Genomic DNA, 23,792 nt, shown 5'->3' with positions numbered 1-23,792 from the left:
TGCACACACTGGAACAGGTTGCCCAGAGAAGTCATGGAGTTTTCCTCACTGGAGATACTCAAGAACCATCTGGACATAATCCTGTGCCATGTGCTCTAGGATGACTCTGCTTGAGCAGGGAGGTTGGACCAGATGACCACTGTGGTCCCTTCCAATTTGACCCATTCTTTGATACTGTGACAGCTAATTGTGTTTAAAATGCAAAATAGTGATGTTTTTGCTAAACAGGATGTAGCTCTTAAGGTAATTTGAACCTCCTATAAGATAAATCAGAATTTAACTGCCTAGTAACATGTTAAATATAATTATTCCCTTGTTTATGGTGTTTTAGGAGGATTAAGTAATTTTGTCCTGTAAAGAGGTGTTTAAATGACTATGACTTCTGGTTTAATTTAAAAGGATTGTTAGAAAATTGTGCTACCGAGTAATCACCAGATAGCAATGTGATGGAGATAACAGAGGTAACATTTACCAGTAGTATGTCTGCAAGCTAAAATCAGGAAAAAGCCAGTAGTAAGGATAAAATACTGTTTTTATATGTTGCTGCATGCATTTGGATAAGCAAACTGTTACCTTAGTTGCAATAGGAAAGCTTGAACTTTCTCATCAAAGAACTGCCACCAGGACACATGATAATCCAGGGGAGGAGAGTTGGGTGTGTTCAGAAACTTTAAAGACTTTTTGGCTGTGTCTGTTCTTGGCTGCTGCCAGAATTGGCATAGGTGACCTCATCAAGTTTTCATTGCCCATTTTCCTGAGGTTTTGAGACCCAGTGCTGCAACTTGCATGCTAATGAATTGAACTAAATAGAAATTGTATAAATACCTAGTTGCATCATCAAAATGTAATCAGAATACTGCTGCGAGTATATAAACATTTTTCAGTTACTTGATTTCAGTGTGTTACCTCACCTGTCCCTCCTTTTTCTGTTAAAAAATAGTGCAAGCCCCCAAAGTGGTCCAGAGAGAGCAACCGGACCTGATCTACACTTCATGGAAGAGATAGAAGAACTTGCAAAGGAATTTATTGGTACTACAGAGAAAGCCATGGCCCTAGAAAAGCTATGGGAAGAAAGCACCAGGCTCTCAGGTAAACGATGCTTCTTTTAAAAATTAATTTCTTTGTGTATTGGTTAGTGATGGCCATCAAACAAAAGAATAGTTTGATCTTAAACATAAAATTAGGCAACTAAAATTTTAGCTGTACTAAAAAAAAGCCACTTTTATGATTACTAATATTATGGCCATCAAAATGATCAGAAAAGAATTAGCTGTCTAAAACTGTGCCCTTGTATACTTGAGTTATTCAAACAATGAGGGGAAAGCTTAAAAGAGAAGGATTATAGTCAGAGTAAAAGGTTACTTGGTCTATCACACATTCAAAAGTAGTTTATGTGGATTTAGCTCTCCCTCCCCATATTTTTCTGTTGTACTAAAGAGTATAGGAAAGGAAAACAACAGCAGCTCATGCCTGGTGACCTTAGGTGACCTCTACACTTGCACAGAAAGAATGAGACTGGAAATAGCAGGGTTTGAGTCTTCTGTTCCAGCCTTGTTGATGTAACAAGGGGACATTGAAGATCTCCCACTACCCTGTGTCTCTGGCTGAGTTCTCAAGCAGAAAGATTCAGGTGAAATTGTAGCTTTCATGCCTAGCCGTCTGGTAGCTAGGACATTCATCTAGTGCTGATATGATGATTTTGCCTTACTGAAAAATTGAACAGTAAGCAATGTCTTTTAAATTGTTTTTGTGACTACAGTAAAAGTATTGGGAAGCACAGAAAATCAAATGGACCACTATCTTTGGGATATTAGTTGCTTCATGTGACTTTCCTTTTCTAGAAACATCCTTTGTCTACTGCTTACTCTTGCTTATAATATTGGTTCTTCTAAAGTTAATAATGCTTCTCTTTAAAGGAAAATATTTAATTTTACAGGGCTCCATAACATCACCACTTTTCTTACTGTAAGTATTTTTTACAGTCTATTTCTACTTTACCATTCTGGGATTTGAGGCATCTTTATCATAATGGTTAGAAATTCATATCCTGTCCAGTTTAAGTAAAATATATTAAAAAAGAAAAAAAAAAGAAAAAAAAAAAGTGCTTAAATGAAAAAAAATGATGTCTCATAAATTTTATAGGTGTTCAGTGGTTTCTAGATTACTCATTTAAATCAGTCTAGGTTGTTAGTAACTGCCTCAGTTTGAAAGAAAAGTGTCTGCTAGGGAGGCCAGGGCCTCCCTTGGAATGGAGAATTCAATCCCTCTGAATTATTATAATTTTGAAAATTAAGTGGGTTCTCAGGCAAAGATATGGGGATAGGAATATCAGTTCTTTACTAACATGTATAACAAGGCAAACAAAACAACAGCAACTACAGTTTTAGCAACGAAACAGAACCAGGAACGCAGCGACAGCTTCCCTGAGCACAGGCGCTTTCCCCTTTGGTGCAGTTCCGCTCACAGCCGGCAGGGGCGCTGCGGGCTCCCGGTGGGCTGGGCGGATGCAATGATCACCCTGCGGCTGCAGGGGGCGCTGTGCCCCAGGCTCGGGGAGCACATGGGGATGGCGGCTCGGCCCAGACGGGAAGAGATGGAAAGAGACTGAAAACTTCGGAGCTGAGGCAGAAGACGCGGGAAGTCTCGGCCAGCAGGGGTGTGGGCCACAGAGCAGCAAAAAAACCACCCAAACCAACTCAGAGCAGTGCCCAAGGAGCAGCAGGGGGCGGGATGACACTGACCCTGCTCCGGGCATGGCGGCGGGCTCCTCCTCCAGCGAGGCAGGAGACGACAAGGTCCCAGTTCAGTGGCTGCTCCCAGCAGCAGAGGCTCATCCCACACCAGAAGAAACAGGACCAAGCTAGACTTCTGTGTCAGGAGTGAGTTCTTTTCCCCCAGCAGCAGCTACACCGCTCTCCTCAGAGATAATCCAGGTCGAGTGAGTTTCCCCTGCTTGCCCATCTCAAGCACCCAGCCGTTGGTGCTTCTTAGCAACAAAATGGGAAAAATTTCCACCGGTAACAGGTAAAGAAAAGGAAACAAACCCCAACCAAGCAGGCAACTCCCCCCTGTGATCGCAACACGCAAAGCAACTACACGGAGACGAGAGATTTCGCAGGGCAGAGATGTTTCTCCGTGAGAGCCCAAGACTGAGCCAAGGCCGAGAGCCCTCTGCCTGTTTATTTCCTACTTTTTATACATTTGTGGGTCTGGCTGTGGATTGGCTTCTGGAGTTATCACCTCCCAGCCGAATGGCCGGACCAACTGTCAGTTACAATTGTTTTCAGGTTAGAAATATGCAAACAAAGGACAGGGAATGAAAAACAAAAGTATTTGTTTATGTTACATGTGTGAGAAAAGGCAAAAACTGCTCTTAATATTGTACAGAAGCTAAAAAGACTGACTCCATCTTATGAACAATCAAAAGGCTTTAAAAAACTCAGAAAAACCAGGGTGACACCCCCCCAACAATAGCTAAAATTCACAACTATTTGAAGAGTATTTGTTTATTAGGAGGGATTTACCGGTGCATCTGTCAGGTGTATTTTTTTCCATATTTGAGTGATTGTTACTGCTACTTCATGAAACCTGGATTTCCAGTTTATAACTTGAAATTAGATGGCATTTTTATAACCACATTTTTTAACTGCTCATAAGATCATTGATTGAAAGGAGCCGTATCAATATGAAATTTAATAATTCTGGAATGGAATATAGAATAGAAAATGTATTTCTCAACATTAAGAAAATCTTGACAGTAGATTATCATTATTAGAAACAGAACTTGTGTGCACAAACTTCTTTTTGTATAAGCCATGCTCATGTCACTCATGTCACCATTATGCCAAAAACCCCTAGTGAGACATTAATTTAGAGTTGCAATCACTGCATAATAAAAAAATGTGATAAATCCTCTTTTGCATAGGCGTCATATTGTGTAGTCCTATGAAAGAAGTTGTTTTATCCCTGGCAGTTCATCTTTAAAGAGCTATTTTTGTAATTTATTATTTGAGACCCTCACAAGCCCTGAAAAGAGCTGTGAGGAAAGGATGTCAAGGCCTGGGCAGTCCCCTGATCTTTATACCCTAGGCTTAGAAATTCATTGCAGGACTAAAGAGTTTCTTGTGCTAGAGAGCTCAAAGATAATCCTTCCCTTGGTTACACTTCTGAGCAGAAAGAGATGCCTTAGCTCTACTTCCAGCTCAATTTTTTTCCATCAGAGCAGAGAGACGTATCAGAAATAAAGCTTCTGTGAGTTCAAAATACCACCAAAATAAGGTGGTATAGTACCAAATCTAGAGGTATGTTTCCACTTTGGAAAAATAATTTGAATGGTTTAAAATTCAAAATGGTCTGGGAAATAACTGGCACCTGCTTATTTTTATTTTTATTTTTTCTTCTGTTATTAGAAGTGTTGCATGTAATTTTTATTTTTTTTCCACCTAAAGATGGATTTGAATGAAGCAGAGAAAATTATTTCTAGAGCAGAAAATCTGTACAAGCAACCGTATTTCTGGAATCTTCTGCATTCACTCCCTCGTCTTGAACTGAACAGCTATTATACAGATGATTTTACTACCATAACACAGTTTCTAAAACTTATTCAAAAGTAAGTACTTTCACATTCTTGAAAGTGCTGTTTCAAAATATTATCTGCAATTCTTGTTCTTCTCACTTTCTACTTAATAAAATAAGCATCCTTAACAGTTAAAGAGGCTAAAATTTTCTTCTCTTTACCAGATTTTGCTTTTATAAAGCTGCATTAGGAATTTTCACCCACACTGATTCCTTTATAACTGTGTTTTGCATCTCTGCCAAACTCAGCAGACTCAGAGTCTTTGATAAGCAGCTTCATGTTAGCAATGCCCGAAATTAGCCCATCACATAATATGACTTTGAACCTTGTAATGTACTTTGGGGGTCTCTGAAAGACAGGACATAGGAATATAAGAAAATAATTTTGACCCTAATCAGATCCAAATGTATGTAGCAATTGGTCAATATCAGGAAAATGACTCAATTTTATTTCTTAAGCCTCTTGCTATCAAAATAGCCTTAGGTGTTCTCTTGCAAGAAATGAAGCAGTAAGAAAAAAAACGCAGAGGCTCTATTCTGAACCAGGTAAAGGGCAATTGCATTCAGAGGAAGACATAGAATTAAAGCATAGGCCAAGCCATATATCTACAGGAATTTTCGGTAAAATAAGGTAATTGCAAGGTGAAAGATATGTATTTGCCAGGGTAGGCAGTTTATTGTAGCAGGTTGATAGGCAATTGTCACTGTAGTCAAATATCAGTCATAAAGCAAGAGAAGCCTCTGAACCTGAGTGCCTGTGCAGAACTGGCTGTGTACCTCACCAGCCTTAGGCCATGGGGAAGCAGGGCCCCAAAGATCATGAATGAGAAATTTCTGTGCTGTTCTGCATCTTTTATCGTCCCACTGTCTCTCTCTATTTTTTTTTCCCGCTTTTTTTTTTTCCTTTCTTTTTTATTAAAGAAAACCCAAACCAAAGAAAACCAACAAAAATAGCTCCCCACCTAGATAATATGGATAGGATGATGTAACTTTTTTTCAAACTGGGAAATAAGTCTCTCTTAAATATGTGGATTGCACCTATGTTGGTGCTTAATTTTTAAAATTTTTTTGTCCCTTATGCCTGAGTAATTTGTAACCTTATCCCAGCTTGTTTTCTGACCTATTAACATGCAAAACTAAACTGAGACTCAGATGGGCAGAACTGAGACTCAGTTCAGGGCAGAACATATGGGTTTTGGTGTTTTCATTTACTTGGGGTATTTTAAGATTTCTGTGCCCTTCAGTGGCCAAATTTACACTCATTAATGGAAAGCAAACCACAAAACCAATGCTTGTTTCTTGACTACTTTCATATTACTATACTACATTCTAGAGGTCCTATCTAAGGCAGAATTTACCCCGTAGAAAGGTTCTAAATTTACATTTCTCACTTTCTCGTCCCTACCATGTTTGCTGTGTCCCAGAGGTTCAACAGAGACTTTTCACATCTACATTACTGGCATTGGGTTTTTTGTGGTTCTTGGTTTTGGTTTGGTTATTTGTTTTGTGGTTCTTCCTTTTTCTCCCCCTCTTTTCTCCCACGGTCTCTTCTCCCCTTGTCTTTTATCTCCCCATTTGTCTTGTCTTTTTCTCTCCCTGTCTGTCTCTTCTCTCCTGGTGTGTCTTTATTTCCCTGTCTGTCTTTTTGCCCCCATTTTTCCCTCCTTCCCCCTCCCCCGCCTCTTACCTCCCCATCTTCTCTCCCCCTGTTATTTGACCCCAAGTTATTTAGCTCCCCATTATTTCGCCCGCCGTTACTTCACCACCCGGCTTTTCTCCTTCTGTCTGTCTTTTCTAACCCCGTTATTTCACCCCCCTCATCATTTCGCTTCCCTTTTTGCTCACCCATCTTTTATCTTCTCATCTGTCTTTTCTCTCCCTGACATTATGCCCCCCGTTTTTTCCCCCCTCGTAATTTCGCCCCCTTTGATTTCACCCCCCATGATTTCTCCCCATCTGTTTTTTTCTCTCCCCGTCTGTCTTTTCTCTCCCCGTCTTTTCGCTGTCAGCATTTTGCCCCCCTATCATTTCACTCCCCGTAGCTTCATCCCCTGTAATTTGCCCCCCGTAATTTCGCCCGTCTTTTCTCCCCCGTCTGTCTTTTCTTCTCCCGTCTGTTTTTTTTTTTGCCTCCCATTATTTCCTCCCCTATTTTTTCGCCCCCCTGTCATTTCACCCCCTGTAATTTCTCCCCCAGTCTGTCTTTTCTCCCCATGTCTGTCTTTTCCGTGCTCGTCTTTTCCCCCGTCTGTCTTTCCTCTCTCCGAATTTTCTCCCCCTCTTTCTTTCCTCTCCCCATCTATATTTTCTCTCCCCATCTATCTTTTCTCCCCCCAAATTTTCTCCGCCGTATTTTCGCGCCCCGTCTTTTCTCTCCCTGTCTGTCTTTTCTCTCCCCATCTTTTTCCCCATCTATCTTTTCTCCCCTTGTCTGTCTGTTCTCTCTTCCTATGTCTTTTCTCGCTCCCTTTTTTCATCCCCTCCCCTGTTATTTCTCCCTCCTCTTTTCTCTCCTTTTCTTTTCACCCACCCTGTGTTTGCCCCCCATCTTTTCGCTCCCCATTATTTCGCCCCTCGTTATTTCTCCCCCCCTTCTGTCTTTTCTCTCCCCATCTTTTCTCTAGCTGTCTTTTCTCCCCTTAAATTTTAATTGTAAGGTACAGGTACATTAATAGAGACTTTTTTTGTAGCTAAGTTGATAGAGACTTGTAAGAAATTCAATAGATATATTTTTGTCAATGCATTCTGCATTGGACCTTGTTTAAGTTCTTGTGAGAATAAGTATAATGTTGCTTTTAAAAAATATTTTCCTGCAGATTGATGGTTAGTAAAATACAAGTATTCTGGGTTTATCCTGCCTTCTTGTGGGGATAACAGGGAATGTTTGTGGTAATTGCGATCTTATTATTCATCACCCCCTTTTGTCTCTCTCTCTCTCTTTTTTTGTTTGTTTGTTTGTTTTAAAAGGATGCATTTCCTTAATGGAAATGAACTGATAGTCTAACTGTTAAATCTCAATTTGTGTTTTGTTCATTTAACTCTAACTTCATAAAACATCGGTTTTTCAACAGTAAAAGAACTGTTTTATTATTCAGTTGCTTGAAGGTTGTCTCTTTCCAGCAAATCCTTTCAGGTTTTTTTGGTGAATAGACAGCTCAAATTTTGTTTTATTTTCCACTTTCAGTACCTTAGCATCACTGAAGGATTTAGCTGTTATGCCACTGGGCCAAAGTTTCTATGAAGTGGTGAAAATGGCACTGAATTTGACTGCTGCATCAGTCCAAGATAGGAGCTTAGAAGGTAATGAATTTGCTTCAGATTTTCTTTGAATTACCTCATTGGCATGCTGGAAATATATGATAGTAACTGTTGGACCTTCTGCTAAGTTCCTAAGATCTGCAGGGACTAAACTATATTGCTGTGGTGCTAACCCAGTTCGCTGATCTGCTTTTTAAATACCAATACTAATAACTAAACTTTATCAGGCTCTGGCAACTATCAGATAAACAAAGCATCACATAAACTGGTCTAATACATGGTGTTAAAATGGTCTTTCAGCAATGAATTTTGAAGAGAGACTAAATCAATACAAGGGAGAGTTTCTTCCATTTTATAGAAGGAAAGCTTTTTGTTTTGGACATGCTTGTTAAGCATTATGACTGGTTTAAGCTTCATTCTTCTCATAAATTCTGCTGTCAGCTGAGGCGTTACATTTCTCCAGATGCTGCTTCACTATGGATGATGAGTTTAATTGGAGAAGGTAGGCTGGCCCCATGAAAACAAGAAAAGGTCAGGAGCAAGTTTCTTAGGCAAACTGAAGCACACAATGTATAGGTGCAGCTGTCTTCTTGGTATGGAAGGTCAGGCTAAAAGTAATATGCAGTCTAAATCCCACTTCACCTGCAAAAATGAAGGCTGATGTGGGACAAAGGCGATGTGCTGGAGCCATTGGAAAGAGGCTGAACTTGATTTCTCTAGAACTTCTGGTATTCTCTTGTTGCTCTCATTGTCAGTAGTGATTCATATCCAGTCCATACACACACACCTTTGCATGACTCTGTACAGTTCAGAATGGCACCCTGTCACCGAGACACACAAAGCAATCACACGCAGACAAGAGATTTTCGCAGAGGTTCCTCTGATCCAGCTCCCAGCTGAAAGAGCGGAGAGAGGACACCCCTTTGTTTATTCTTTTACTTTTATACATTTGTGGGTCTAGCAGAAGATTGGCTTTTTGGGGTTTCCACCCCTCAGCCTCAGTGGCCAGACGAATTGTCAGTTACAATTGTTTTCAGGTTAGAAATATGCAAAAAAAGGACAAAGAATGAAAAACAAAGGGTTTGTTTATATTACTTCTGTGGGAAAGGTAGAAAAACTGCTCTAATATTCTACAGTAACTAAAAGATCTGACTCCATTTATGAAAATCCAAAGGCTAATAAAAAACTCAGAAAAACCAGGGTAACAGCACCCCACTGAGTTTTCTGGCAATTACTATTCAGGGGCATCCCACTATCATCATATCAATTGCTGAAGTGCCATCACATTAACTGACTTTAGCACTAGTGCAGTCATGGATTTTGTCCTAGGTAAATTGGTGTTCAGGCGCACACATCCTGCGGTTCCCAAAACAGCTGGGAATATGGTACTTGGATCTCACCAAGAAACAACATGAATAAAAAGAATTAATTACATAAAGCAAAGATTTCCTTTCTTACAGGTTTTCAATATAATCTTTCTTTTGGGGATGTTTTGTGGAATCCGCTTGCTGTGAAAGCAGAACTTGAATCCAGGTTTGGTTTTTATGGCCCTCATGTTGAAAAGCTGCTAAGTTATACAGCACAATTAACAGAGGTAAATCAGTTTAAAATTTCAGTGTCCTTCTCGCTTTTTAATATTTATTTATTTATTTATTTATTTATTATTTGTACCCTGAATGTGTTTTCCTGCATTACAGAATGCTTTGTGCTTAGCTTTGTGTAGCAGCTAAAAGGTTGTAAATATCCTGGCTTCATTCACATCAAATGAATGTACTTAGCTTTAGCTGAAATCTCTGCACATGATGATACTGATAGGTCTAGTTGTGTATACGAATGAATTTATGCTTCTCTGAAGTCACAGCTGGGTATGGCAGAGTCCTGAGTTTATTATCCAGTCCTGTAGAGAATTCTGAGGATTCCTCCACTAAGCTTTTAAACAAAATCCTTGGTTTGAGTCTGACAGGATTAGCTTGTCTGGTAGCAGGTTTCATCTGGTTTGCTAGACAAAGAATGCCTGTCTCTTCTGTGTGTAAATTCAGGGAGACCAAGAGTCCCTTCTTCTCAGTTGTGCAGTCTTGATATGAATATACTGGACTGAGTTGCCTCAGTGGTGCTTAATCAAATATCCCGGTGATTCATCACATTTAGAAGAAAATGTCTTTCTTCAGATAGGGAGTCCTAACCTATCCTCTAGACCAAAGAGGTCTGTTGTGATGGTCTGGTTTGAACTGCAGAAAACTGGAAGCATCTTTTGAATTTATGCTTAAGTCTACACTTTCTTTAATTGAACATGTTGGTATTTATGTGAAATCTGTTTGCTCTTTACAGAGCAGTACAGTTTAGAGTTACATTCCAGAAGAACTCATTGTAAAAATCGCTGATTTAAACAAATGAATAAATTATATATTAAAAAAAAAACAAAAAAAACACCAAAAACAAAACAAAACAAACAAACAAAAAAACCCCAAACATACAAAAACAAACAAAAAAAAAACCCAAAAAACAAAAAAACAAACAAAACCCCCAAACCACCATTAACTTTTGAATGGCCGTTTAATGAAATATCAGTCATGGCCTGTTTGATCAAATGATCTGAATTCAACTGCAGCTTGGTAGCTATGGTTGACTGTGAAATCCCAGGCTACTCACTTGCTCACTATTTAAACTAGTATCTCAGTATTTTGTGCTTCTGTTAGAACATTGAAGACCATCAAAAACTATGAAAGCAAATATGGAAGCCTGGACAATGTTTGTTTCGAGCACTTCAATTCTGTATCTAATGCCCCATTTTGTTTGGTGTCAAAGCACCTGCAAAACTTTTTATGAATTCTCTGGCCAAAGTTGAAAGGAGTGAGGATGTAAAATATCTCAGAAAGGCAATAACAGAATTAAAATCTCTGGCATTATTTTTTTAAGCTATAATAATAGTTATAAGGTTGGAAATATTTAATCTTTCACTACAGAATTTAAAAATTAGTTATGAGGAAAAGATTCCGTTCTCTTGGCCACTCTCTTGAAACCCACCAACCTCAATTTAAAACCAATCTGCTGCATGTAATCACTGGTTGAGATGTATCAATGTACTAAGTGCTTTTTATGTCAGTAATTTTTATACTTGTGAAGTTGTTTAAATATAGTTATTCTTCTGTAGGAGTATTGTCTCATAGTCAAGTTAGTTCAGCACCAGCCTGCAAATTACTGTAGAAGAAGCAACACTAATGTAGCTACAAGGTGAAAATTCCTTGCATATACAAGTCTCATCATTCTGCCTGCTGTATGAGCACCTTTATGGGGCCACTGGTATTTTATACAGCAATCTGCATGTGGAGTACTTTGAAGTTTGTGCCTGGGAATATGAGGCTGGGTTAAATGGGCTTTGTTCTTGCTGAAGAGGCTATGTCTGATTCTTATTTTTGCTAGATAAGTAAGTTGATAGAAGAGATAACACTCATCAACGCTCTTGAAATACTCATCAATTCCTTGTGCCCTTGCCAGATTCCCACAGGAGAGACACTGGAGCAGTTTGTGTGCTCTGCTCTGGCTGTTGTCCCAGAAGATGAAGCAAACAAACAGAATAATGAAGAGGGCTGTAATTCTGCACAGCATGAGGCCAAACTTTATCTTGTTCATGCTGTCAGCAAGTTCAAACTCTATGCACTGGTAACTTTAATAACTTAATAGATTTAATTCCTAGTTTTTGCATGTAGATTGTCAGCAGTAACTCAGTTAAAAGATCTAAGTTATCTATAAAATTTTGTTTTCATGAACTTTTAAGATTAAATAATCCTTGTAAAGAATCATTCCAGTGGAAGTATAATCTATCATCATGTGTCCACTTAATCAGATTTTCTCATTAATGGAGATTCAGATTTGAAATCTAATAGGGAATGTAATGAAATATACTGCAATGCAGAGACCTGTCAGAGGAAACTGTTTAATGTTCCAGTAAACATTTACTGTTCCACCTGAGACTGAATGTTGAACAAAACTGAAAAGTGACTAGACACCTCCACTGATATATTATTAATTTATTTATTAATCCATATTCAATGCCTCTGGCAATAGTGGCTGAGGCAAGATAAAAGTAGAGCATCTTAAAATTCTGATCTGGCAGAATAGCTTGGCATGAATTATCTGCAATGACATAGGTGTAGTTGCATGGATGAAAGAATTAAACATTCAGATGTTTCCTAAGAAAAACACCTGGCTACCTTAACACTGGTATTTGTTTTTATACTGAAATATCATGATTTGCTCCATAAAAAAAAGAAGAATCACGTATCAAGCTGCTCTGGAGATGTTTGCAATATTATCTAAAGAAAACGTGCAGCTTCCTGTGTATTTCCTCAAAAATGTAATCTTTGAGAAGGTTTCCTTGCTATATGATGAAGAATGAAGCAGGAGGTAATAATTCAATGTGATTGCCAAAACTAACAACCTAATTTATATGTAGGAAAATCCAGTAATAATTTCAGCCATTATTTTAAGACTCTTAGCAATGGTTGATGTTCCCATGGGAACCAGAAATACTGTAAGCTGCTGGCCACTGTGAATTATCTTGGTGTACAGAATATCTCTTAGAGTAAATCTGTTATATTCACTTGGCATTAAAAAGAAAGGTAATGGTGAAGGAAAGAAGAGCAGTCACTAGTTTTGGCCAAGCCTCGTTATGCTTTTTTCTGGGCTACACAATGGGAGCATGCAGGCTCCTTCACCATCTCTGTGTTATGGGACTCCAAAAATGTTAAGGCTGTTATCTTCTATCATATTGGCAGTGTAGGCAGAAGTCTGGTAAAGAAAGCCTGAGTAATTGTCTGTGGAGGTCAGCTTTTGGTTGATTTCAGCCTCACTCCCTCTTTTTTCCATTCCTGGGTCTTTAGGCAAGGTCAGCACCACATAGGATGTCAGTTGTCTGTGTGCTGTAGCCTGTTACATTGACAACTTGCACGTCACTCAAAATTGTATTGAAAAATCAACCTTTGTCATGTCAGTAATTTCAGAGTCTAGACAGGTTGTTAGGGAGAAGTTTTGGCATCATTGTTGACTCTGTGAATTTTTTTAAAAGACATGCAAATTCTGTGTACTGCCTAAAGAAGAAAGCTTTGATTAATGAGATGTTCTGTTTTGCATTCAATCCATTAGATACTTGAGCAGTGGCTCAGCAGCAGCAGTCTCTCTCAGAATCTCCTTCTGGAACTTAGAAGAATCATGGCTGATTTAATGTCTCAATTTCTAGATGACAGGGAAGCTAGGAAACTTTTTTCAGAGATAAATACCCTGATCCAGCAATGGAATGAGAAATCAGATGCCTATTTTGCAGAAGGATATGTTTCATCTCATGATTGGTAAGTTATACCTATCTTTCTGCAACTTGTCTTATAAAATCAGATGAACCTGGATATTCATTTTCACTTTGCATTTAATTGACTTCAGGTTTTTGTCTGTTTCTTGATTTTATTTTTTGTACGGTAGTTCAAAACCTTGTATACAGTCAAGTAATTTTGCTGATGCTTATATATTTTGGAAAAGAAATTAAGTTTGTCCTTCAGAGTATAGCTTCCTATAGGTTCAGCTGAGGACCTGACTACTACAGATCAGGAATCACAGGAATCAGCAGCTGTGGATAATTGGCATTTTGAACTAGGACCTGAATTCTTTATCTTGTTCTGCAAACAAAACTTAACTCCCACAAGTAGTTGGTGTGACTCAGTAATACTTCTCATATATAGCAAGTCCAATATTTAGAATTTTTATTGTAGAAGTCAAACTCAGTTGTGCAGGAGATCTTGTAACAGGAGCCTACGGCAACAGCTCCAAACTATGGAAAACAGAGTTTTAAACACATAGAATTAGTTGTACATATGTAGTTTGCAATCTCATCTAGGGCACTCTGAGTCTATGATTTCTTTTGATGTTTTTGAACTTTTCTTACAGTTCCCAGTTCTCTATTTGGTTCATAATTTAATGCAAATGTGAACACTATATAAAGATGTGGCTGTAAGCCACATATTAAGAATGATATGTTTTGTCAAGCTGTTCAAATATTCGTGATCTGGAAGGTTTTACAGGGGAGTTAAGTTGTACATAAAGGGAATTAATGTTTGTCAGAGTTGGCAGAGCCTCAAGAAAGGTCTATGGCAGAGCACAGGAACTGATACTTCCCTCTTTCTAATGACACACTGGATGACTTGCATTGCTTCTGGGACTTAGAATATTGGCCTTGGTTTCTCATTGCTTGTAATTACTCATTCATATCAAACATTATAACTGGAGGAGATATGATTCATGTTATACAAATCAGCATCGGAGGCTAAATCTGAAAGAAACAACCCGTTATCAAGTAGTAGGAGAGAAATTGCAGTCAAGTTGATCAAAAATTTAATAGAGTGTTTTGAAATTTGGCTCTAATTTTTGAAAGGAAACTGCTGTGCAGTTGAAAGGAAACTGCTGCAGACATATGAAACAACAAAGTATATTTTTAGTACTGTATCCTTTTGTTTGAAGTGCACAATGTTTTTGTCCTCTACCTCTGTTGATTTCAGAATCTGGAGAGAAAGAAAATATATTTAAGGAGAAGATATTTTCAACTTGAGGCATTTACATTCAAAGGCTCTTTTTTTCCATGCATCTCCTCTTAACCAATCTTACAGAGCTAGTAACTGTTTTTTCTTTTGATAAGTAATACTGACACAATAGCAACATCAGTTGGTGCATTCCAATTTTCACTGTGATTTCATGTTTTTGTAGATATTTAAATAGCAGTGTTCAGCTATTAGGCGGTCAATTGGAATATTTTAGCTTTCAATAATTATGAGAAAACTAAAAAATCTTTAGAATTCATAGAAAATCAAAGGTTTTGATCAATTTTATTGATACATTACTGTCTGCAATATAATTAGTCTGTGGAATTTAAAACTTAGTTCTTTTCAGTGGCTGAAAATGTGATGTACTCAAAGGTGTTGGACTTCTTGTGGCTTACAAGCTTGATTATAAATATAGATAAATGCACAATTCTTTAACGGCTGTCTACATTCAGGTTTTGATTTGAATGAGGTTGTAACTTTGCAGCAGGGTTTTTTCACATTTTTTGTAAACCAAAGCAATTGTCAAGTTATGCTAATTCAGATTTTTCTGGTCATTAATTTGTGGTTGCTATTTAAATTATATTTGGAATTTTCTTGAATTAAGTAAATAAACCTAGATTCTAAAATTAAATAATATAAAGTTAAAAAATTCTTGTCTGCCTGCTAGATATCTATCAAGGAAAAACCTTATGATTATTTTTTCAGGATTTTGACACCTTTCAAAGAGTTTTTGAAGACAGAAGAAAACGTAAGGATTTCTGGTGAAAAGAGAAGAGATAATCTTTTTCATCTTGTAGAAGTCATAGAAAAAATTATAATGTTTGATTTCTCAGTTTCTTCAAACAAGTCTGTAATTGAAAATGCCTTGAATAATGCAATTTTATGGATAAAAAACTTTGCTGAGGGAGAGGAATCTGCCACCAATTTCTCACTTGCAGTTTCTGAATTCCATCATGAGTTACAAAAAAGTTTCCAGCCTCTTCAGGCCTTCTGGACAAAAAAGAAGACAGAATTTTTCTGGCATATAATAGAAATTGTATTACATGAACTTGATTCTAGGGTTTCTCTCTTGAGTCAACTAGAAGAGGAAGAGGTAGCTGAGACCTTATCTAGAATTTTATCTTCTATTACAGAAAATGAAATCTATAATAAAAGTATGGTGTTGCTCAAAAACATCCTGATGGATTGGCCAGAGTTAAGTATTGCTGCTTTGGACTATTTAAAACATTTAAGTGGACAATTCCAAAGAAATCTCTATGAGGCTGGAACATTGTCTGATGATCATGTCAATGTGTCATTTAGTACAATTCCTGGAGTGAGTAATACCTCCTCTTTATTTCTCTCAAATGCAACTTTTATATATAAGGTAAAAGAATTAGGAGAAATTGTACATGATTTCCTCAGGACTATCCAAAAATTAAACAGTACGAGTGTGACCTCACTCATTCCAAAAATTTTCTCTCTGTACCAGAATGATGATCTGGTTTTAAATATTAAGAGCAATAACACCCTGTTAAAACTTCTTTATGAGACTTCAAAAAGTATGTCATCTTCTCAAGTATGGCATGATTTGCAAAATAAGGAACTAGTTTTTGATTTTCTGTTTGAAACTTTCGATCTTCTCTGGAACCTTACCAGTAAGTCTCTCTGTGACAAGTTACTATTAATTTACAACTACACAGAGTTTCAGGCACAATTTCTTGCACAGAATGGAAAAAAAGATGTACAAGTTGTCTATGACACTCTGAGTAGCCTTAAGGCTTTATTTATAGATGAAGAGCTCCAAATAGCTGTCTTATGTTATTTGGAAGAGTTTCTTGATCTGTCTCCAGGATGCCTGGGAAATAATGAGTGCACTGATTTTTACCTAGCAAACATGAGTTCTGTAGAACATTCAGCAGAGGTTTATGACTTACTTCTGCTTCCATTGGACAGTGTCCTGTCTAATGTAACAAACTGGGGAGATGAGGTCGGTGTGCCTTCTGCTTTGCACTGCACTTTTTCATGGCTTCAAGCATGGACAGAGATTTTTGAAGAAGCCTCGGAAATCTTAAATTTGAATTCAACCTATTTTGTCTGTCTGAGAGATGATTTGGCGTATCTCTCTGAAAACCTTTTAAATGTAACTCAAGATGATCTATGCAACAATACAGGTATGGCTATTGTTGAAGCTACAGGAGCAGTAATGAAGCTATTAAAAGCTGTATATCAGGAATGTGGCAATTTAAATGACTTGAAAGATTTTGAGGCGTTCATTATTAATCTTCAAAGTGTAATTAACAATGCATTTGATGTCACAAAGTTGCTTAAAGATAGCAGTTTAGAAAGTGTCTTAGAGACAATGGGAGTAGTGATAACTAAAATGCAGAAATCTCTACTGGAGATTGTTAATGAAGAATTTTTGAATTCTTGGCTTGATACTTTCATCTCAGAAGGATCTGAGGGAGAAGATAAGGGTGCTGGTGTATTTTCCATTGGAAATTCCCTTTCTACTATTCTTAAGCTCTCCCAAAAGGAACTTGAAATTATTCTCACTGAGATAAATGACACATCTGTTTTTTTAAAAAGTGTACCTCAAGATAAATATATGCTTTGTGTCAACATTTTCCAGAATATTACCAAATTAATTTTGGATATTACTCCGAAAGACATAAGCTACTTGCAAACAAATTTTTCATCTCATCTGAACTCCCTTCTAAACTTTCATAGTACAATGGATGAGGCAGAGGATTGTAATACATGGATAAATGGATTAAGTAACCTCACTGAAAAATACAAGTCACCTTCCCACCTTGAAAGTGCGAAACATATTTTATTTCTTCTGAAATCTCTGGGAAATGCTGAGACAGATGCTAAGCTAATGAATATGATGGACTTTGTTAATTTGGTTTTTAATTTGACACTCCCTGAATGTTCCCTAGGTGGTTCTGATGTGATTTGTGCAAGTGTTTATTTCAATATCATAGCAAAAACTTTGAAATTTATTCTCCCTGAATTTTATGTAAAAGATAACATTAACGTGCTTGAATTAATTTTAAAACTTTTAAATATTTCTGGAGAGCAAATACAAACCATGATCAGTGATTTCATTCGGATCTCATTGTATATGTCAAATAAGACCCATTTTAGTCAGTCGATCAATGGTTTTAACAGGACTTCAAGAATGCTCCTTAATCCTTTTCACCACATTCACCTTATTTCAGTGGAACTTTTATCAGAAATTCAAAGTCTTATGAAAAATAAAACTTTTGAAGTCCAAGAAAACAGCTCCTTTCATTTGGACAAAGACATGGAACCATTCTTTCGTGGGAAAAATATCAGTTTGCTGATGGAGTTCTTTCAATATATTATTGGAAAACTTGACTCAAACTTGCAGAATGAACACAAAACATTTCCTCAGAAACTGATAGAAACAGCAGGTCTGAATGTTGAACTGGTACAGAAGGCACTTGAAATTTTCAAGTCTCCTAATTTTATTGTCTTTCCATTAATAGATGAAAAGGAGTTTCTAAAGCATATGGCTGCCTTGTTGCAAAACACAAGAAACATGGATGTTGGGTTTTTGATAAGTAGATTCAAACAGGTCCAGGAGAACCTAGAAAATTTCTTCAAAAATATAAAACCTTTTTCTCTTGAGAACTCTGAGTTAGGTACTTTAACAGACTGGTGGGATGCATTTGAGAACATATCATGTTACTTGAACTTGACTGGTACGCACCAAATAACACAGCTTTTTAAACAAGATGAGCTCTACAATATAGATGTGTTCAATCTCCTCTTTGATGTCATCAGCCTTACAGAAAGATTGGCTCATGCAAACATTACAGAAGCACTAACTGAAATATATGGTTTCATACTGACTCAGGAAGAAAAAATGCCAATGTTTACCGATGAGGAGTTCTCTAACCAAGTAGAAGATCTTCTAACGTTGCTGGAGGCATTGTCAGACATCTCCGACAAACCTGGAGAGGCCTCTGTTTGTTTTTCTGCAGAATTCTGCTGGACTTTCACAACAGCAGCACCTCAGAGTGATTCCACTGTTAAACCTTGTGACTTTGTGCATACCAATTCTACTCTTCATTACAATGCAGTCATTGAAGTCATTAAGGAGCTTAAACTCATCACTCTGGATGACAGTTTCGCTTGCTCTATGGAGGACATTCAGATGGATATCACTCGTAATCTGACTTGCTTTTTTCATCTGATCAAGGAATGGAACTCTATAATTTTGAAGTTTTCTGTGCTCCATCATGTAAATAGCTCTGTTTTCAAAGAGCTACTAGATTTTTGGAATGAGCTATCCCTTTATGCTGTGCCACTGCAGGTGAATAATACACTTGCAATCAATTGTCCCTCCACGCCAAAGAGCCAAATGGCTTTACAAATCGTAGAAACTCTGGGCAGTATTTCAGTGTCAGAAATGGAGATGGCCAAAAGTCTTCTTGAACAGCTGAATAATCTTTATGGTGGCCTAAGCTGGAACAGAGAGTCAAGGACATCACTTAAGAGTGTTCTTACTAATGTTAAGAATATGACCAGTGAAGTTTCTAGACTCCTGAATACTGAAGTTGTCCTTTCTTTTCTTTCTGTAATTCAGCCTCTAATGACACTGTCATCTGTTGGAAACCAGACACATGCAATGCTTATGAAAATATCAGCTTTAAGCGGGAACATCAATATATCTGATAACTTTGAGAGCTTCTGGTTTCCTGTAGTTACAAGCATAGAAAATTTATTTGTGAATTTTAGTGTTAGGCATTTACTTGTGGTGATAGATCAAGAGTCTCAATTACTGAAATTTGCTACTGGACAGTCCTCTTCAATGGCCGCTGATGTTTTACTAGAGCAGTTTAAGACATCATCTTTAGATGCTATAGGAAGAAATTTTGAAGATATACAAGACATTGTGAAGAGCATTCTATGTGAGTGTAACAATAAAAACGGTTCTAAAATAATACATGCTCTAATTCTCCTTATGACTAATGAAAGTTCATCAAATTACCTACTGCTGGCTGTCAAAGATATTATTGCCTTTCTGGAGCTATTCCAAAAAAAGTCTGAGGAAGACTACACTGGTTTTTTGTTTGGTGACAGTCATTTTAGCAGAGAGAAATTGAATAATACTCACAGTGCTTTTTCAGTTGTGCTAAACAGCCTCCTTCATATAATTGCTGGCCTCGATGTTGTAGAAGAAGCTTTGCATACAAACAATACTGAACTTCATAAAGTTGACTTCATTGATTCGTTTTTTCATCGTGCACCATTTAGAGACTCTTCTACTCAGTCCCAAAGCAGAACTCTGGAGATCATGCAAGAGATTTTGCAAATGATATTTCAGTCCACTGCAGAACATGACAAGAATAAACTAAAACTCTTACTTACAAATTTATATAAGGATGTAATGGCAGAACAGAGGTGAGTGTTTTCCATGTACTCATTTTGGGAAGGGTGCTGACAGTGACAGAAAGGCTCTCTGTTTATGAACAGCTCAATCAAAACTTTTATTATGTTAATTATTGTTCAATTTCAGATTTGTTCCAATTTATGTTGTTCAGACCATCTGTATTTGGTATCAGAACACGTAACACATTTTGTGGACCAGATTATTGTGTTTAGTTTATGATTATGATACGTGTTTAGTCATACATATTGATACTTGAATTGGTTTCTTTGGAACTATTATAGAAACAAATATTTGAAGATACTTGTGTTTTAAAATCCTTGCAGGTCTGAATACTGAGCCCCCGCTAATTGGCAGGCAACAGTCATTTTTGTCTATGGAGCTAAATGTTAAGGAATTCTTGGGCCTAATTCTTTGTGGCATGTGCGGAGATTTTTTCCTATATCCAAATACAGCTATACAAAGTTTCTTTAACTTAAATTTGTTGATGTCTTATGCTATGGTTATTGTGTTAAGTTTTGCAGTTTAACAAATGAAGTGTCTGAAGAAATCTTGTGTCCACAATCATTTTTGCCTGATTACTCAGATCATATGTAATCCAGAAGCAGAAGAAATGGCTTCAGATTTACTGATGGTTTACTTAATAGAAAGGCTGCTAGACTGGAGTTGCTGCATTTAAACAATATTGAATGAGCCCACAAGTTGGTTGCTCCAAACATTTCTAGAGTACCTTGCTGGTGGAGCTACTGGTCCTACTGATGTAAACCAGCTGAGGAATGGCATTGTAAATTTGATGCTCTGATGTGGTATTTTGACGTTTATGATTAATTTTAAACAAATATATGAAACCATTGTTCATCAGGGTCAATTATTAACCTAATCTGTTGAAAAATATCAAAAGCAAAAACCAGAAAAATGGTTTATTTTTTCTACATGCTGATTATCCGCTCTTTTCCATCAAGTCAACATATCCTATGGGCTCTCAGTATTTCTTAAGCTATTATGATTTTGCTTATTTTGTGAAGGTATTTTATAGCACTTCTAGGGTATATTTTTTTTAACATGGGAGTATTATATTCTGATTTTGAAATAGTTCAAACAAATGTAATAACTATTAATATTGAATTCCATGTGTGGTTCATTGAAGACTGCATTTGTGCATTGTCATTTCTTGAAATTTTTCTGTGGTACCCTTGGAATGAAAATAATGTTTTCTTATTGATGTTTCTACAGAGCATCTAAAATCTGCAACATTCTTCAGGAACGTTTATACCCTGATAATGTCGTACTATTGCAGAAATTGCAATTTACCATTTTGAATATTCTCAAAATCTTTTCAGGTTGGTTACCGCAGTAGTGACTCTGAGTCCTCATGTGCTAGTGCTGTTAAGTTAAAACTTTACTCTAAGCAAACTTTTGTACAAAAATGTTTGGGTGATGCCAAGCAAGGCAAGCCTACTGATGCTTAGAAATCAATCCAATGGAGGCACAGAAAAAAATCTGATGCAGATCATACAAAGAGAGGATTTCTTTCTGGAGTGTTCACATAGATTTAAAATTCCAGTGAAAGCAGAAGATTTTGCTGCTCCTCCTCAGCTTGTGAGCTGAATTAAGTCATAGAGGTTTTGGTTTTTTTTTTAATCTGTTGGAGTTGCCACAGGGTAGTGTGGAGTTGACAGGAAGGAAAAATGGGGCAAGTGTTTAAAGGAAGTAGCATATCCCGCTTCTGGCCATGTCATGTCAGTGAATTGGATACCTGTATCTGAAAAGCTTCACCTTCAACAAATTGTTCAAAATTTAATGTGTTACCTTGTTTTTTCCTTATGTATATGCTTCCAAGTTGTGCACTTTAAGAAAGGCACTATATTGACCTGAGTATAATTTCATATTATGTTTTCTTTGGAAAACAAAAGTTTTTGTGCTTTTCAAAGCTCATATTTTAGCCAACTATGCCCAGAATTGTTTGCAAAGAGCAATTAGGAGACATTAACCTGCCCTTTTAGAGCTAGGATGAGATCTGTAATGTATTATGCCAAATTAATTTCCAAAAGAGTGTAAGATGTGATTACCAGTTCTGACTGTCTTCTCCACTCTCCTGTGATGGATGTAGTTCCAAAGAGTAAAACAATACTGATATGGAGCTTGGATAAGTGATACTGAAATTGTGTAGCCAGGTACCTGTGTTCTGTTGACCTCTGGAGAACAGTCTATTTATTGAGAGAACTGAGATGAGGGAACTAAATTTCTGTCATTCTCATTTCAATCATGTTGGAATGTTTCATAACGTTTCATTTGCATCAGAAAACATTATGAAACCTCATGAGAAAATATGAAAACTGTTTGATTTGGTTTGATTTGAGGAATTTTATTGTATTACTTTTATGAGCAAGATCAAGGTCTGCTTGTTATAGCAGTGTTTAATGTTTATTATTCTTTCTACTTGACTTAATTAAAATATTACCTTGGTGCTGAATGAGAGTTCAGCAGTCAAGTCAAATTCCTTCACTACTGTCCCACGTACAAACCCACTGCAGACAGCAGAAAGGGAGCTTTTTCCAAGGATATGATGGCTGCAAGCTTGGGTAGAAACAGTCTCCACAGATGACCAAGGGGATAATACTATCACCCTATATGGATTACCTATCCCAAGATATGGAAAATGCTTATGTAATGCTGTTTTCTTCCCCATGTAGTTTGGGTTTGAAAGTTACTGCTTACTGGAGGGTTAGTAACGCCCAGGTTTTCCTATGGGGTAATAGCATCAGGGGATCCTGCCTGAGGAAAAGGTAGATGTGTTTAATATACTCAGGTTCTCAGAGTTATGCTTTTGCTCATGAAGAGCAAATATGAAATTTTCTTCTTTGGTTCTGTAGCAGGTAGGGATGTTATTATTTATCAGGAAAATGTAATGGAGAAGAGTAACTGGAATTGAATCAAACCAGCCTTTCTTGTCCTATGAAATGATACATAGATCTAGTCAGAAATATTTCTCTGTGCCTTAACACCATCAGATGTTCCATGCTTTTCCTTTCTCTCCCTTATTAGTTGGCTTTTTTATTTTGAGTTAGGTTCTTTTAATCTGATTAAATCCGGACATTTTCTCTTACAGAAGAACCCATTGTCTCTAGCAACATTTTCTGTGCCATTATGAAGTGTAAAGATGGATTAACAAGTCACTTGCTCCTCTCTGTCTTTGAAGGGATTGCTGTGGTTCAAGATCATTACCAGGTTTGAATGATTCTCCCACCTTCAAGTATACTTTGCAACATGCATTAGACTGGAAACTAATGAAAGTTTCCCTTTTTTTCCCACTGTCTGAATGACAAGTCCTCACAGTGGCTATACAAACCTGTGGTTTAAATAGGTATAGCTCTGATAATGTTGATAGGGATACCCAGAAGAAATTCCTTAAATAAACATTGGTAAGCTTTACAAGCTGTAAGTATGACTTTGAATTATTAGAAGTCCAATAACTAGGATAATTGGATTGTCAATCAATGTCAAACAGCAGCCTATTTTTAATTTCTTTAAATTCTGTCATTCTGCTAATTTAATGAGTTATAGTACATTTATACCTTTAAATCTTCACATGAACATTTGCGAAATTAAACTAGAAACAAATAAACTTTTTGGCCAGAATAATTCCAGCTAAAATAGCAGTTATGATTACCAGCCTGTTTTTCTTTAACATGAAATTACCAGTGAGAGTAATATTTGGCATTCACCCAGAGCTGGAAGCAGGCCTTTGGATAGTACATGTGTGTGTACACAGACAAAATACTAAAGTCATGGTATTTAGCATAGAATTTGTTTTCTCTTTATTAAATAGCTCTGCTGCTTTGTCTACCTGGACATTTTTCTGATACCAACAGCAATGTGCTAAAGTAAACATGACAAGTAGCATCACTCATGTCAAAGTAGGTTTTTGCAGGCCAAAAATGTTTGTGTAGCCACCATTCTTTTATTACCTACTT

General features: G+C 37.1%; 1 protein-coding gene across 1 annotated transcript in view; it reads left to right on the top strand.

Moving 5' to 3' along the window:
- The first annotated feature begins 2,753 nt into the window (after window positions 1–2,753).
- ABCA13 (ATP binding cassette subfamily A member 13) overlaps window positions 2,754–23,792 on the top strand; it is a 159,638-nt gene continuing 138,599 nt past the window's right edge. The window contains exons 1-8 of the mRNA XM_040054983.1: window positions 2,754–2,795; window positions 4,449–4,609; window positions 7,760–7,875; window positions 9,294–9,427; window positions 11,254–11,493; window positions 15,889–19,832; window positions 21,052–21,158; window positions 22,928–23,046. Of these exons, the coding sequence (XP_039910917.1) occupies window positions 2,754–2,795; window positions 4,449–4,609; window positions 7,760–7,875; window positions 9,294–9,427; window positions 11,254–11,493; window positions 15,889–19,832; window positions 21,052–21,158; window positions 22,928–23,046 (4,863 nt within the window). The remainder of the gene's footprint in view (window positions 2,796–4,448; window positions 4,610–7,759; window positions 7,876–9,293; window positions 9,428–11,253; window positions 11,494–15,888; window positions 19,833–21,051; window positions 21,159–22,927; window positions 23,047–23,792) is intronic.

The sequence above is a fragment of the Hirundo rustica genome, chromosome 1 (assembly GCF_015227805.2).
Source record: "Hirundo rustica isolate bHirRus1 chromosome 1, bHirRus1.pri.v3, whole genome shotgun sequence".
NCBI classification, from domain to species: domain Eukaryota; kingdom Metazoa; phylum Chordata; class Aves; order Passeriformes; family Hirundinidae; genus Hirundo; species Hirundo rustica.
This window is presented reverse-complemented; position numbering and strand designations above follow the sequence as displayed.